This window comes from Pholcus phalangioides, unplaced genomic scaffold (genome assembly GCF_987345545.1).
Source record: "Pholcus phalangioides strain wild (caught in Gottingen) unplaced genomic scaffold, Ppha-v1.0 ptg000003l_1, whole genome shotgun sequence".
Lineage (NCBI taxonomy): Eukaryota > Metazoa > Arthropoda > Arachnida > Araneae > Pholcidae > Pholcus > Pholcus phalangioides.
The window spans coordinates 23,553,325-23,570,275 of NW_028301596.1; the positions used below are offsets into that span (position 1 = coordinate 23,553,325).

General features: G+C 38.1%; 1 protein-coding gene across 1 annotated transcript in view; it reads left to right on the forward strand.

Annotated features, from left to right (window-relative positions):
• The window catches only part of LOC149088323 (citrate synthase, mitochondrial-like), a 137,958-nt gene that overhangs the window by 102,702 nt on the left and 18,305 nt on the right, over positions 1–16,951 (forward strand). The window contains exons 7-9 of the mRNA XM_089246948.1: positions 8,268–8,397; positions 13,516–13,617; positions 13,708–13,917. Coding sequence (XP_089103074.1) covers positions 8,268–8,397; positions 13,516–13,617; positions 13,708–13,917 — 442 coding nt within the window. The remainder of the gene's footprint in view (positions 1–8,267; positions 8,398–13,515; positions 13,618–13,707; positions 13,918–16,951) is intronic.

Here is a 16,951-nt window from a genome sequence, read left to right on the forward strand (position 1 = left end):
TAACATAAAATGAATCATCCATAATTTAAAGCCTAGCAAGAAACGGAAGAAGAAAACTTCATATGCAAATCAAAGTTCATGACGTCAAAAACCAGAAAAAGGAGATAAGGGCAGAAATCGGGATGTTGCAGAAACGTTTGTTTTACTGCCGTAACTGTGAAATTCGATTGCGCAGTACTTTTTTTTTTTTGAGACAAGGTGACTTGAGGGTGTCTCAACAACGTGATTTACCGGAATCCATGGTATGGCGTGTTATAGGCAGACTGGAATCCGGGCAAACACAACGTAGTGTCGCGGACGCTGTTGGAGTCGCCAGAAGTGTTGTTGTAAGGCTGTGGAATCGATTCCAAGAAACAGGAAATGTTAGACGTCGACCAGGGCAAGGTCGGCCACGCGCCACTACAGCAACTGATGACCGGTATATACGGTTAGCAGCCCGTCGAAACAGAACAGAGAATGCTACGCAGCTGCAAAGACGGTTGCTCTTGGAAACGGGACGAAGGGTGTCCAGCCAAACAGTACGTAATCGGCTTCATGAGGGAGGGCTCTATGCACGTAGGCCAATGGTCTGCATTCCGTTGACCCCACGCCACCGTGCGGCCCGAAGAAGATGGGCTGCTGAACATCGAGATTGGGAGCAACATGATTGGAGCCAAGTGCTGTTTACAGATGAGTCCCGATTCAGTCTGGAGTGTGACACCCGACGTGTTCTGGTATGGAGGGACAGGGGCACTCAAAATAACCCCGCTTTCGTTCGTGGAAGGTCACAATACAGACGAGCTGGTTGGATGGTATGGGGTGGAATCAGCATAGGCGGACGTACGGACCTGCATATCATTCGGAATGGCACTTTGACGGCCCGAAGGTATGCAGACGAGATACTGCGACCTCATGTCATCCCTTACGCTGGAGCCATTGGAGATTCCTTTGTTTTCCAGGATGATAATGCCCGACCGCATAGAGCTCGTCTGGTGGAGAACATGCTTGAAGCTGAAACAATACAGCGTATGGAATGGCCGGCGTGCTCTCCTGACCTGAATCCATTCGAGCATGTTTGGGACATGCTCGGACGCATTGCTGCGCGACCAAGGCCACCTGTTACTGTCCGAGACTTGCAGATTGCACTTCTTGAGGAGTGGAACAGTATTCCTCAAAGTCTGATCGATAACCTCATCGCATCCATGGCAAACAGGTGTGCAGCAGTCTTAGCTGTTCGAGGAGACCACACGCCCTATTAAAACTCATGCATCATGTCTAAACAGTACTTTTTTTTATCGTTTACATGTAACCAAATTGTTGCCCTAAATCATCTTTTCATGTTTTTTCCATATTTTCAAAGAATTAAAGCTTAATTCCAAATTTTTTTTACGTCTTTTTTCTGTATTGCGCATTGATACGCGTGTACTATCCATTGTATGCCAATACGTGGCTGTCTCGCACGGTTTTCTACACTTTTTTGCTTGCTCCCCCAATTGCTTTGAGCAGTGTAGTTTATGTTTAGGATGTTTTGAAATTAAATATGGGCCCATATAAATTACAATGAAGAAATTCCGCAGCTTTAATCAAGCATTTTTTGAAGGAAAAACAGGCAGATCGATTCATTTCTGTTTCTTTAATTTACACTAATTGCCATAAAAATTTGCGCACCCAGAAGAAGTCATCAAAATGAAACGAAATTTTACACATGTAAGTACTACGTTGATATAAGTAAGTGATTAGAAAATCCAAGAAAAAGGATCATTTATTGCAGAAAAAAGTACAGATGAACAGAAGTTTTAGTACTCTGTTGGACCCCCCTCTAGCGCGAATGCACGATGCGTTACTAGCGGGCATTGAGGCATACAAGTTCCGTATGATGTCCTGAGACATCTCGTTCCACAGTTGCTGTGCCTCTAGTTCGACCAACCTCGTAAGGTGTCCAACTTGCCGTCCCAAATGATCCCAGATATGCTCGATTGGTGACAAATCTGGGAATAGAGCAGGCCAGGGAAGGGTAGTAATGTGGCGGAGGCAGTCTTGTGACATCCTTGCTGTGTGTGGCCTAACAGTGTCTTGTTGAAAAATGGCTCCTGGGAGCCCTGCCATGAGTGGCAACACATGTGGCTGAAGGATGTTATGGACGTACCGCTGGGCTGTCATTGTGCCATGGATCAATATTAGGGGTGACCGTGTATCATAAGCAATAGCACCCCATACCATGACACTAGCTGTGGGAGCGGTGTGTCGCTGTAAAGCGAAGGCAGGATTGAAGCGTTCACCATGGGGCCTCCACACACGAACACGATTGTCATCACTGCTCAAGTTGAATCTCGATTCGTCGCTGAAGACGACCTGGTTCCATTCCGTTGCAGTCCAATCCCGTCGCGCTCGACACCACTCCAAACGGAGGCGTTGGTGAGTGGGTGTCATTGGCAGCACACGTAATGGGCGCCGCGATACCAGATGTCCTTCAGCCAGGTGCCTTGCGATGGTTCGGGAAGACACAGGGGCCCGTAGTGAAGCTGCTGCCTGTGTCTGGATAGCGGCCAATGAGGCAGTTGGCTCTACGCGTTCGTTTCCGATGATGTGACGGTCTTCTCGACGACTGGTCTGTCGAGGGCGTCCTGAACCTGGTCGCCGTGTAAATGACGTCTCTTCTGTCCACTGGTCCCAACACCTCCTCACAGTAAAATCAGAACGGCCTAGTTGACGAGCTACTCGCCGAGCTGACCATCCAGCTTCCATCATCCCGATGATTCTTCCCCTATCGAACTCTGACAATTGCTCATATGGTCTTCGATGGCGGCGTAACGGCATGTCTACCTCAGCATTTCCTTTGCAAACGATTAAATACACTCCAGCAAGCTCTGCTTACCTGTTTTATACTCCAAGGAGAACGAAGTTCAACGCCCTCTAGTGGCATTACGCAATGCGCAATCACGCTGCATTTCTAATCATTTGCATATCTGCCCGACATGTACCTTCAGGCCTACTTTCGTTTCGATCCCACAATTATTTCTTGGTGCGCAAATTTTTATGGCAATGAGTGTACATTTGTTCCTTTCATGAGTTGAATGTGGCATTCCTTTCATGAGTTGAATGTGGCATTCCTTTCATGAGAGTAATTTAAGATAATTCCAGAATTAATGAAAGAGATACTTTCAGCATTGACGAAATTGATCATTTCAAAATTAATGAAAGTGATAATTCCAGCATTAATGAAACATAATTCCAGAATAAATGAAAGAAAAATTTTAGTTTTAATGAAACAGATAATTTCAGTTCCAAAATAAATGAAAGTGATAATTTCAGCATTAATGAAGGAAATAATTCCAGAATTAAGGAAAAGGGATAATTCCAAAATTAATGAAAGAAAAATTCTATAATTAATTAAAGATATAATTCCAAATTAATGAAAGAAAAATTATAGAATTAATGGAAGAGTTAATTATACAATTAATGGAAGAGTTAATTATACAAAATCGATGAAAGATTTAATTCCAGCATTAATGAAAGATAATTTCAGATTGATGAATGATAATTCAAAAATTAATTAAAATGGTAATTCCAGAATTAATGAGATATAATTTCAGAATAAACGAAAGCAATAATTTCAGCGTTAATGAAGAAGTGATAATTTCAAAATTAATGAAAGAGATAATTTCAGAATTAATGAGATAATTTCAGAATTAATGAGATAATTTCAGAATTAATGAGATATAATTTCAGAATCAATGAAAGAAATAATTTCAGAATCAATGAAAGAAATAATTTAAGCATTAATGAAAGAAATAATTTCAGCATTAATGAAAGAAATAATTTCAGCATTAATGAAAGAAATAATTTCAGCATTAATGAAAGAAATAATTTCAGCATTAATGAAAGAAACAAATCCAGAATTGATGAAATCAATTACTCCAGAAGAAAGAAATAATGATTGAAAAGAAAATTCCAGAATTAATGAAGGAAAATTCCAGAAATAAGGAAGGAAAATTCCAGAATTAATGAAGGAAAATTCAAGAATTGATGGAAGAAATTTTTTATTTGCTCAACAATATTTTCCTCATCCTTTGAAATGTCGTACAATCGTTCCCGTTTTTAAAGCAGGAGATAGAAATATCTTAAATAATTACCGCCCTATTTCTATTCTTCTTATCTTTTCTAAATTAATCGAAATGGCGGTGAAAAATAGACTACTAACTTTTTTAAACAACTGTAAATTTTTTGTCCCTAATCAATATGGTTTCTTGGGAAATCAAGGTACCGAAAATGCTTTAATAGAATTCTGTAGGGTTGTCTACAAAAGTATTAACCAAAATAAACAAACTGTTTCTCTTTTCCTTGACATCTCAAAAGCATTTGAAAACGTCAATCATGAGATCTTACTTTATAAATTATCTAACGCTGGTGTTAGAGGTGAAATGTTGCAGTGGTTCAAGTCTTATCTAAATTAGAAAACAGAGTTAAGATAAATAATTGTTTTAGCGAATACACAAATATAACAAAAGGAGTTCCTCAGGGCTCTGTTTTAGGTCCGATTCTTTTCATCATTTTCATTAATGATTTTTGTACGCTGAAACTCTTCGGTAAAATAACAACATACGCGGATGATTATGTAATTCTCTATTCCTGTACTAATGTACATTCGCTTAAAAGACTGGTTGAACACGATCTTCTAATAATCAATGATTGGTCAATAATAACGATATGAAATTGAATCTCCAAAAAACTAAATTTATTTATTACAGCTTGATTGGGGATAGCAATTCAGACATAGTATTCAAATCGCATCTTACAGACTGCTCAAGAAATGATTGCAACTGTCCTAATGTAAATAGAGTTTTTTCTTGGAAATATCTTGGAATCGTGTTAGACTCAAATTTGAAATGGAAATCTCACGTTGCTATACTAACCAAAAAACTTAGATATTTTCTCTACAGGTTCTATCATCTTCATAAAATTGTCCATCCTTCCTTTTTACAAACATACTTAAATACATAAACATACATAAATCTTAATTACAAAATGGAATAACAACTTAGGGATGTGATTATAAAACCAACCTACTTCCTATCATAACCTCTCGAAATAGATTTTTCAAACTTTTAAATTATTCGGTTTTAACTTCTTGTGCTACCGTCTATGACATCTTGGGTTTATGACACTTGGTTGTCTACAAATCGATATTGACACTTCATAAAAATAAGAATTTATGCTCTCCTAAAAAATTCATTTCTCTGTGGAGACCGGTGAAATATTTGAAATCCCTTTACATAGAAAAGAGATATTTAAAAAACACTTCGTCTATTTAGCTCCCAAAATTTACAATGCCTTGCCATTCGAATTTACAAATATAGCTTCGTATTCTAAAGTTTAAAAAGGAATTATTTAGTTACGTTGCTACTCTCACTAACATTGAAGACTATTTTTAAATGTATATCACGGGAATATGCGAATACGTTACTTAATTAAAATTGCCGCTTTATGTTTATGACTATTATTAACATGTACATTATATATGACTGTGAAAATTGTTTTGACTATGATCATTTATTTCGTTGGTTTGTTGTCAGTACGGGAATAATTACCCCTTGACAACTCATATATATCGATTCACTTGGATATGTTTAGATATATCGCATTTTACATCATATTGCATTGTGTTTTTTGAATGAATTTTATTGAAAGAAGTTTTGGTTCTATAAAAAAAAAATTAATGAAGGAAAATCCAGAATTAAAATGAAGGAAAATTCAGAATTAAAATGAAGGAAAATTCAAGAATTGATGAAAGAAATTTTTCAGCATTAACGAAAAAAATTACTCCGGCATTAATGAAAGAAATTATTCCAGTATTAATGAAATAATTTATTCCAGTATTAATGAAATAATTTATTCCAGTATTAATGAAATAATTTATTCCAGTATTAATGAAATAATTTATTCCAGTATTAATGAAATAAATAATTTAATCTCTTTTCATCTTTAGATGCGATCTATCAATACTATTCTTTGTTTTAATCTTTAAAACCCAATATTTAGAGACCGAACTGTACATTTCTAAGCGCAAACGAACTTTGTTTTCATCCAGTCACATTGTTTCCTTGCAAATGATGTCTACGCCGACGCGGCGGCTGGATGCACCCTCCAGTAATATAAGCTCCATGCTAGCAACTAATCGGCGCGTTTTTCCCCTCTGTAAAATCAGAGGCGTCCCATTATGGGACTTATCTGTCACTCGGGCGCAAAGCTTCACGTGCCACCCTAAAGACGTCTTTGTGTGAAGCTGACAGGGCTTTACCATAAGGAACCCTGAAAAAAAAAAAAGATTTTTTGCAGTACAAAACCTGTGCGGTCGTATGGGCATCGCGCTGGACTCTCGTCCTGAGGATCCAGGTTCGAACCCCGTTGACGGCACAGTGGTGGTCGGCCGAAGTTGGTTTTCTGCGGTTTTCCAGTTTCGAGGCACGAATGTGTGTGTGTGAGCCGGTCTCTCATTTGAAAAAGTCTCTCCGCAGACAGCAGGCAGGCCTACAACACGATACTGGCAAAGCATAAAAATTCAAGCATTTCCATCTTTACTTCAGAAAATGGAACGTGTACGAGGTGCATGTTCGGTTAAGTATGTTCGCACACTTCATGCATAGGTTAGAAAAATTCATGGCAGATGGCGGCACTACACATAACAGACATTGCACAGAAACAAACTTCGCGGAAGGTTCACTACACGCACACACATTCCAACATGTGTGCGGAGGATATCAAGTTAGTACTTTTACAGGGTGACTTAGAGAGAATCTCCAGATTTCCAAATTGTGTATTTCTTATTAAACATTAAGAACACATGAATGAAAGTAATGGAAGAATGGTAAGTAATATGTGAATACACGGGGGAAAATTGTGTCTACGTTTTATGAACAATTTTTGTTAATGGTCGATTTCAAGTGTAAAATCATTTTTAAATCAGATTATTCTTTCTTAATCACCCTGTATACGAAAATCAAGGACTACACACCTCGGTACACTTCCATCTTGCATGAAGGGCACTAAGTACACCAAAAATTAAAGCAAATATTTACATGATATTAAAAAAAATTCAACAACTTTGGAAGTAAATATCGCCTAATTAAAATCGAAACAAGGGCCGCCGAAATGAAGGGAACCGTCGAGTTCCAAGAAACAATTCTTCTGAGGAACCGCTAATACCACCGGGCCCATATAAGGTGGGGTGGTGCGATGAACGGGGTCTTTTTCCCTGTAGTCGAAGTGCGAGAAGGAGGTTGGAAAGATCTTGTAGTGAAGTGAAGGACCAGGGCTGAGATGCAATGGATCCAAAAGATGGACAATTGGTGGTGAGTGCCATGTCAATTTAGTCGAAATTATCTCTCTCAATTCAAAAATTTCTAATCATTTATTACTTATCGGATACAATCATTTAGTATTCGGCATGTCAAGGTACTACTACTCTCAGTAGTAATAAAAATGCTGGATGTGGATCTCTTCTTTGGGTAATCCTTATTTTTATTTCATAGTTTAATAAATTAATTTGTTATTGTTAACCCCCTCAGTGTGGAAAAAAAAAATTCCATAATCGTAAATTTAATTGTTTTCCCCTTTTTATGCCCATTCCACCAATCGACACCGTCACACCAGTTGGTGAGTGACCAAACGAGTGTTCTAGACGGTTTGCAAGCCTGTGAGTGATCAAAACAGTGTGCATATGAGTAATTAAAATAGTGTGCATGTGAGTGGCCAAAACAAAAAGACCTGAAGAACAAGGGTCAGTGAGCGACAAAAAAGAGTGACCTAGAGAGCAAGGAACCAGGTTACGAGGGAAAGAGTGGCGAAAAAGTAACTAAGAAACTGAGTCACGTTTGCAGGTTGAGTAAAGGCTGTAGTCCAGGCAATTTATGAAATAAATTGTCAAAAAAATTAGACTAGGATGAGAGAAGGGCGGGAAAATTTTTTGTGGCCCATAGTCAGCATTACCATAAATCCGCCTTTGGTCATGTGAATTTTTAGTATTGGAAGTTTTAAGAATTTTTGGTATCTAACTAAAGCTTAAGCTGCCACCCCTTGCAACCTGCCACCTGGGTGCATCGCACCCTTTACAACTTCGCTCAAGCCGTCCTGCTGTCACAGGATTCAATTGAATCCAGAACGCACATTTTCCCTTCCCGGGATTGAGACACTTGTTTGAATCATATACGTCAATATCAATATTGTCAATTATATTCTGTCAATATTTTATATTTGCATTGACATGTAATTTCTGGTATGTGTTTTCGTAGTGATCACGAAGGTGGCAACGTCAGTGCTCACACGACGCATCTGGTGGGAAGCGCCCTGTCAGATCCTTACTTATCATTTGCGGCAGGTATTAATGGACTAGCTGGTCCTTTGCACGGACTAGCAAATCAAGTAAGTTGAGCAGTAAAAAAACATTTTTTTAAAATTCCAACAAAATCAAACTTCTTTTCCTTTTTACTCGCAACACAATTTAATCAAAACATAAAATAACCAAGATTACATACCGAGAACTGCACCATTATTGAAATAACCTATTGAAGGGCTCTCACTCAAAAAAATTAGAAAATTAGGAAAAAGTAGGATGGGGTACCCTTTAGACAACATAGTCATAGAATAGTGTAATAAACAATTTCTCAAAAAATGGTTTTTTTTTCTTTTTAAATAAAAATTCACAGCGATATTTCAGTATCCATAAGATTGACTCGAGCCAAAGCAAAATGACAGAAATGACTTGGTAACAAAAACACTTTTAGGCCAAAACAGTGTACTAGCACACAACCACAGATATTTCTTCTCTGCCTCTCCTCACAATATATATTACACTCTTTTTTAGAGTCTTCCACAGTCTGTCAACTCTATTCAACAATGCACAGCAAATTATGAAGACATGCACGGTTTTTAAGAATAATGCTCTTTCCAGACCACTTTTAAAAACAGAGTGCAAAATATGTAAATAACAAGGTGAAATGTAAATAAGTCGAGATGAACCAGATGGTTTTACTGTATTGTCCAACCTTTTTTTAAAGGGATTTTCTTACATTTTAATGTTCAATGTCAGTGTGATCGTTCTTGACAAATGAAGCACTCACTTTCATTTCTAGCTTTTTGCTGAGTATTCTAAATACTGTTTATGTCTCTGCACATGCCCTAAAAATACAGAAGACAATTGGATGCTATTAGGTAGCATCATAATCACCAAACCTAGAATAGGCCTATGTATTCAATACTGCTTTGTTATGCAAACACCTATTCACAAAATGTGCACCATAATTTTCAATGATGACTGCTGGTTACTGTCTAAACCAGTGTTTCCCAACCTTTTGAAGTTCGCGGCACCCTTGGGAATAACGTCAAAATTTAGGGCACCCTTCCTTGAATAGACAGTTTACTACAACAAAAATCACTGAGTGAAAATACACCAATAGAGTTTTGTTCGATTAATAATTAATGTGAGACTTTTGATTGATGCTTAGCACACTGCCTTATAGTTGGCAACGAAACACCCATATCGCCCTCAAGGCCTTGCAGTGTATTTATTGCTTTGTATTTTTTATTGTCACCATAATCAGAAAAGACTGCTCGCATAGAATGATGTTTAAAACGGTGAAAGTGCGTTTATTGCTTTCTTCATTAGATTAAGATACTCCTCTCTCAATCCAAGCCAAAAAACAGCTCCCGACGTCTCACTCTTGGTGAACTTACCTTTGAGTGTGGAATCAGCGTAAAGATCAACAAATTCATCTGGTTCGGCAAGCAGTGAAATCTATTTTCTCCGCACTGTGTGGGTGAGACAACCCAGTCGAGATTCTCAGTGGAAAGAGATGAGAAGTACTTATCTATTTTGTGCATCTTGCAATCTTGATAAGTATTGAAAAATGAAGTCTCTTTCAGCTTATCTGAAGATGATGTCACCCTCCGCTATTATTACGAAGGTTTCGACAGCTGGCTGATGCGAAGATAAGTCCAAGAAAGAAAATTCAACTGTCTTTGAGGGAAATTGGACCTACGTCCTCTCACTTGCCGGGTGAGCGCACTAGACTACAAAGCCAACGAATCATCTTTCCTTAGAGCTCGTGTGCTCTGAACGGGTCCGTACATGGACAGCCAGACTCAGGCAAAAGCTCACATTGCTGACATTGCAACCATATAGATGGCGACTTATCCGATAAGTCTGTCATGCATGAGAACTTGATTTATTTTAAGGCCTTAAGTGGACTGCAATGTTTTTTTTATTTATCTCCATAATATCTCGCGGCACCCTAGGGTGCCGGGGCACACCGGTTGGGAAACACTGGTTTAAACCATGAAGTAGTATAAATACAAAATTATCATTTTTTTAAACCAGGCAGAAGTTTTTAATGCCTACTGTTCTTATTGAACCCTCAAACTGAGCAAAAGAAAAATTAATACACCACCAAATGGTCCACATACACGCCCCCCCCCCCCTAAATAACCTTAAAAACGATACAATTTCTGCTTTGGCAGAATCCTTAATTGCAATCTACCGCATCTGTATTATTTGGCAATATATCAATGATTCCGTCATCAAATAAAATCAACTACAAAAATTTGGTTGATAGGATTTCATGGAGAAATGGAGCCCTGCCCATTGTATTCCAAAAATTCCAAAAAGGGTGTCTGTGTTTGTCTCTTCAAACTGGGCAATAATTGCAGACTACACCTTGCTCACTTTGTAGAAAGCCCCTTAAACAAAGAGTACACAACCTTTACAGTCCGCGGGCAAGATATACAATATTTTTGCTACAAGATTCATCGAAAGACTGGTTATTTGTGGAGATGAAGATTACAAGGAAGAAAATTCATCACTGCCCCCACGGGGACCTTTGGCCTTTGGTTGGCCTTTGTCATTCACGAGCTATTAGTTGATTGTTGACGCCGTCCATGTACGGTGCCTTTCAACATATACTATATACGCTCCAAGGTTGAAATGTTCTATCTGCTTCTACAGCTTAGATGGTAGAGCACTCGTCCGGGAAGCGAGAGACCGGGGTTCGTATCCCCGTGAGGGCAGTGATGAATTTTCCTCCTTGTAATCTTCATCTCCACAAATAACCAATCTTCCGATGAATCTTGTATTGACAAGTGGAGAGGACATTTCTATATGAATATTTTTGCTGCTTGCAGGCCAGAAACCTGTATATATATAAGTGACCATAAGACCCGCATTTCATAGGACATCCCCTAATTTTGCCCATCAAAGTTTTTTATAAAATGTCCCATTTTTTTCAACGTGGCTTACTTGCATTTTTATTTTCTACTGAAATCACAGGAATTAAGATAATATATCTCATTAAAATTATGATTTTGACTATAATAATCAATAGTCATGTAAATATGTTTATGTCACACATTTGTCAAATAAATGCTTTTTTTTTGTGAATTTAATTTTAATCCAGTGCGACTTGCAGTAGCCATCCATTTTCTGTCATTGGACGTTTTTTCAGCAATTTTAGCGATATATTCATAGATGCCGAAACCTAGGGGGTGAGGCCATTTCTGCCCTACGCCCAATAAATTTTGTAAGGGGGGTGAGCCCCCCCGCCCAATGATTCCTGAAAAGGAATGCAATGCACCTTCCCTCTCCTGCGTACGTGCTTGATTCCTGTATATGCGAGATGGCCAACAACTTTCAGCCCCCCCCCCCCTTCCCCAGTGTTTTCTTCATGTTGGCGCCTCTGGTGCAAAGAGTTCTTTGAACGTTCAAACTACTGCAGCCAGTTTAAAAGTAAAAATTCTGAATCTTCTTAAGCACATAAGGTGAGGTTATATTTTTCATTTTGTTTAGAATTTCCTGGTAGATTTCCAAATTAACAACAACAACAACTGTTTGTTTGCATGTTATGGCAGTGGTTTTACTAATTTGTTAAAATGTTGTTTGAATTTTTCTTTTTTTTTTACTTTGACGTTTGCAATTCGGATTGTTTTCTTGCTATAGTTTGAATCACAAAGAAGGTGGTTATATATTTGGAAAGTAATATTACCCCCTATTAAGAGCCCTCCCTCAATAAATTTTGTAAGAGGGCTGAGCCCCTGCCCGCCAATAATTTCTGAAAAAACAATGCAATGCATCCTCCTACTCCTGCATATGCACTTGAATCCCGTATATAAGAGACGACCAGACCAACAACTTTCAGCCTCCTCCCTAATAGTTTCATGCCGGCACCTCTGGTGATAGTTGGCAACTTCACAAACTTTTGACAATTTGATTGACTATAATTAACAACTTTACTTGCTTTTGACAATTTTTTGACTATTATTGGCGGCTTTACTTGACTTTGACAATTTTTTAGGTGATAATTTGGATAATTTGTGTATGAGAGAATCTGGATTTCCAATATTTTAATTGAGGAGATATGGTCAGCTTAGATAGAGATCACGTTGTTAATTTTCTACTGTATCAGATTTTGCGGGCCAGGTGGAACACTTTGGTGGGCCGAACGTTGTGCACCTGTGCTGACCAGAATGCAACAAACATGTGGACTACACTGAGCATGAATGGGCCATACCATAAAGAAGGAATGGGTTTGGTGACAGATCTGCATGGTCTCAACCCAGTCGGGTAAAGGGCTTATATCCCTCAAGGGACAGAGTCCGGGTCTTGTCTGGTACATCAGATCTGCATGGTGTTTGAAGAGAAGCCAGAAGGTTTAAGTGGTCCGATAGTTACGGGAATACCTCTCTTGTAACTGAAATAGATCTGCATGGTACATTTCCGCACATGGGGAATTTGAAAACACTTCCGTAAAACATGGGCCCTTTTTGCCTTTCTTTTTCTGTGGAGGCTGTATCCACATGAAATTGCACCACTGAAATAGACTATCATGCATATTCGTGATTAAAAAATTATGTGGTAAAGTGATAAAATTTATAACATTTTATTGTTATGATGTCGGTTCTTTTATTTTGTTTGTGACTCCCTGAAAAAAAAGTTACACTTTAAGGATAAAAGGATCTCTATTTTTAACTTCAGCTAATGGCCTCCAGGTGGCGGCAGAAGAGATGGATGGGGAATTTTTGCTCGGCTAAGATACATGAAATCAATCCTAGAGGCCATTAGCTGAAGTTAAACAGACTGCAACGTCTCTACTCAAGTAAGGCTACTGTGTGTGTTTTGAAACAAAAAGCATCGCCTCTCTATGGTGTAATGGTCAGTGCGCTTGCCCGGTGTGCAAGAGGTTCTAGGTTTGATGTCCAGTTATTATATGGCATAATATCCAGAAAGCATGTCGAAGGATCTGCAGTTTCATCACCTAAAATTGGCATTATTCAATCATAATATAAATTTAATGATTGTGTGAGACAACTTTTTTTTCTTTTTGCAAATCTCGCGATGGCGGTATATTCAATATTTTAGGCATTAAAATTTTCTCAAAATCATATTTTATATAAAAATTCTTCATCCTTTGTAGGCAGCATATTTCATATTTTTTAAACTTCTATCTCTTAGGACCGGGCAGTTATAATATTTTTTTTTCCAAATTTTTGCAGGAAGTTTTGATATGGCTCAAGAAATTGCAAAAGGAGCTCGACGATGACTTTGACGAGGACAGAGTCAAAGAATTTGTTTGGAAGACACTCAACAACGGACAGGTGATAAACGGTTTCGTTAATTTGTTATTTAATTTAAAAATTTAGAGTTTATTTATTCTTACAGTTTACTCATGATTCCCCCCCCCCCAGGTTATTCCAGGATATGGCCATGCAGTCCTGAGGCGGACGGATCCAAGGTACGTCATACAGAGAGAATTCGCTCTGAAGCATCTACCACACGATCCAATGTTCAAGTTGGTCTCGCATTTGTACAAAATTGTTCCTCAAATACTGCTAGATCAAGGAAAAGTGAAAAACCCTTGGCCCAACGTTGATGCTCATAGTGGAATTTTGCTTCAGGTAAGTGGCGACAAAAAAAAGAACATCAAATCGAGACAAGCGTGTCTCATTTTACTATTTTTTGAGTAGGGAAGATACTTAATTAGTCTAGAAGCAAGACTGGTCATCCCCTGGAAGGGATTAGAAGTTACAAAAAAAGTCACCTGCAGTCTTCTGTATTCGCAAGACTGATCCCATTGCACAGGAAACGTTCTTGAGACACGATAGCAGCAGCAAACAATGAATCCCACTGAATTGAAATTTTACGCATCTGCATTTCTGTGCAGGTGTAGTGTGGTTGTTCACTTTTTTTCCCGCAATTCACACCAATTTTTTTTTCTCTTTTGGTTTCTCTGTCTCCTTTTCCGCAAAAAAATAGGAGATGAAAATTTGATAATTGCTGTTCATAGGTTGTGATAGTAAGTAGTAATTGATATTACATAATTATTTATTTATTTATTCAAAACATGAACGCAGGGCCATATTATCGCATGGGCAAATCGGGACTTTGCCAATCTATAATAAAGTCTGAAAAGTTGTTTTTTTTAAGTAAAACTTAAATACTTAGAAAAAAAGGAATTTCGTTTTTGTAATGCAGCTAAACTTTTTAGAGAATAGAAAATATAAATATAATTTTTTTTTTTACATTAATAAAATATTTTTACAGTTATTGGGAGAGAAATTTGACTTCTATTATTCAACTGTAATACTACTTTTTCTAATAAAGGAAAAATGAGTTCCGATTGGTCGATTCGTGGAATTTTCTGTTGATACCAAAAAAAGTTAAATCTCAGATGAGAAGAAGCACCGGTGCTGCGATGCTAGCCGTTGTAAAGGCATCACAATCCATAACAGAGAAAAGCAAACAATGCTTGCTTCCAACGTGTTTAGCATTTTATAGCTCAATGGTAACTTCAATATTTTAAGTTTAATTATGTCCTCTCGAACTTATCTGGCTCTGCAAGGAGAAAAGTGAAAAAACAGAAAGATGAGGGGGAAAAAAAAATTGTTAGTTCATTAAAAAATTATTTTGCATCTGATGCAAAAGTCCATGCGCCATGTAATGAATAATCTAAAGCTGAATCTGATGATGAAACAATAATTAATGAATGTGATAATTCCAGAGCATGTTTGAGGAATGATGAGATTCAAGAAGATGATGATAGTAAGCCTAGTTGCTACTGAGAAAAATGTAATCCCCCCTCCTCAAAATACCGATTTGCTGTCCGAGGCTGAAAGAGTTTTTGGAGGTGTAAAGAGGTCTCACCATTTCTCAATTTTATCATATCAAAAAAAAAAAAAAAAGGGTGAAAAACTTGTGCAAATGTCTCACAAAGAGTTGATTCATCTTTGGTACAGCAATATGAAGAGGAGACGAAGTATTGGATGTCTGTGCTTAAATGAGTTGTTGACGGGGTCTACCTTGTTTTTGGTGATAATGAAACTGTTGGATCTAGGCACAATGGAAATTTTTTAGGCTGTTTAGAAGTGATAGCCGAATTTGATCCATTTCTTTCAAAACATTTGGTGAGATATGGGAATCCTGGCAAAGGAAATGTAAGCTATTTGTCCTCAACATGTATAGATCAGTTTATTCATATAATGGCTAAACAAGTGGAAAAACAAATCATTGATGAAATTCTGCTTGCCAAATACTACTCAATTATTATTGATTCTTCACCAGATATTACTCATTTTGATCAGTTGTGTTTTGTCATTCGATATGTTGTCGGAGCTGAACCTGTGGAAAGATTTCTGAAATTTGTTCCAACGTATAGCCATAAATCAGAAACCCTAGCAGAAATTGTTTTAACAACTCTAAAAGATGCTGGAATCAATGTATTAAATTGTCGTGGCCAAAGCTATGACAATGCGTCAAATATGGCCGGCAAATATTCTGGGTTACAAGCCCGAATAAAAAGCATAAATCCTGCCGCTGATTTTGTTCCTTGTGCAGCTCATTCTCTTAACTTGGTTGGTGTCAATGCTGTTGAGTCATGCAGTGGTGCAATGCTGTTGAGTCATGCAGTGGTGCAATGCAGTTTTTTTGTCTTGTGCGACAAATATATACTTTCTTTTCTTCATCAACACACAGGTGGCAGATACTAAATGAAGAACTGAAAAAACGTGGCGATTTTTCAACATTGAAGAACCGCAGTACTACTAGGTGGTGTGCTGATGCTCATGTCGTTAAATCATTAAGGAAGAACTATAATGCCATTGTACTTACTCTTAACAGATTAGGTACAGAAGAAAATGAAACTGCATACACAAAATTGGAGGCACAAGCCCTTTTGAAAAAGTTGGAAACTGTACTGAACATCGTTGTATGGGATACCTTTTTACAAAGGCTTAATCAAACCAGTGTGGAACTTCAAAAATCATCTATGGTCTAACGGCCTTGGCGACTTCTGATGGAGTCGTCGGACATATTTGGCGCCGAAAAATATATTTTAGATTAGGGGGAGGGGGCCCAAAAGTATCCTTGCCCAGGGCCCCGATTTGTCATGATCGGGTCCTGCATGAACGCCTTCTCCATGTTTGCATCAGATGTCTAATTAAATATAGACTCAATAAATACAGGTCTTCTTGATCTATTATTCCTCAACAATTTGTTTTCAATATTTCCTCAAGATTGTTTTTGAACACACTCGTCTGCATGGAATGCAGTGGCAGACTGAGTAGCATGTGAGGGTCGCTTTCAGTAGACATCACATGCTCCTAGTAGTCTGACTCAATGTTGGCTGTTGTCACTTCCAGTGGAAGACCAATCTTAAGGGATTCAAGGGGTGTGGCAAATCACTCCTTTTCTTCAGAAGCTTAAGCACGGGTCTGGCTTTTCCACAATATGCTTCATGATGTCTGTGGTAGGATACAACATGGCGGATGCACATAGTGTCTCTTGCGTACAAGAGAAATTGGAGGGCATTTGCGTACAATACTGCCACAAACACACACATTTCTTTCTCCCCTTTTCTTTTCTTCCTTAAATGGACCTACTTTATAAAGGATAACTTGAAATATTTGAGCCCAACGTTATTATGTGCAGGGCTGG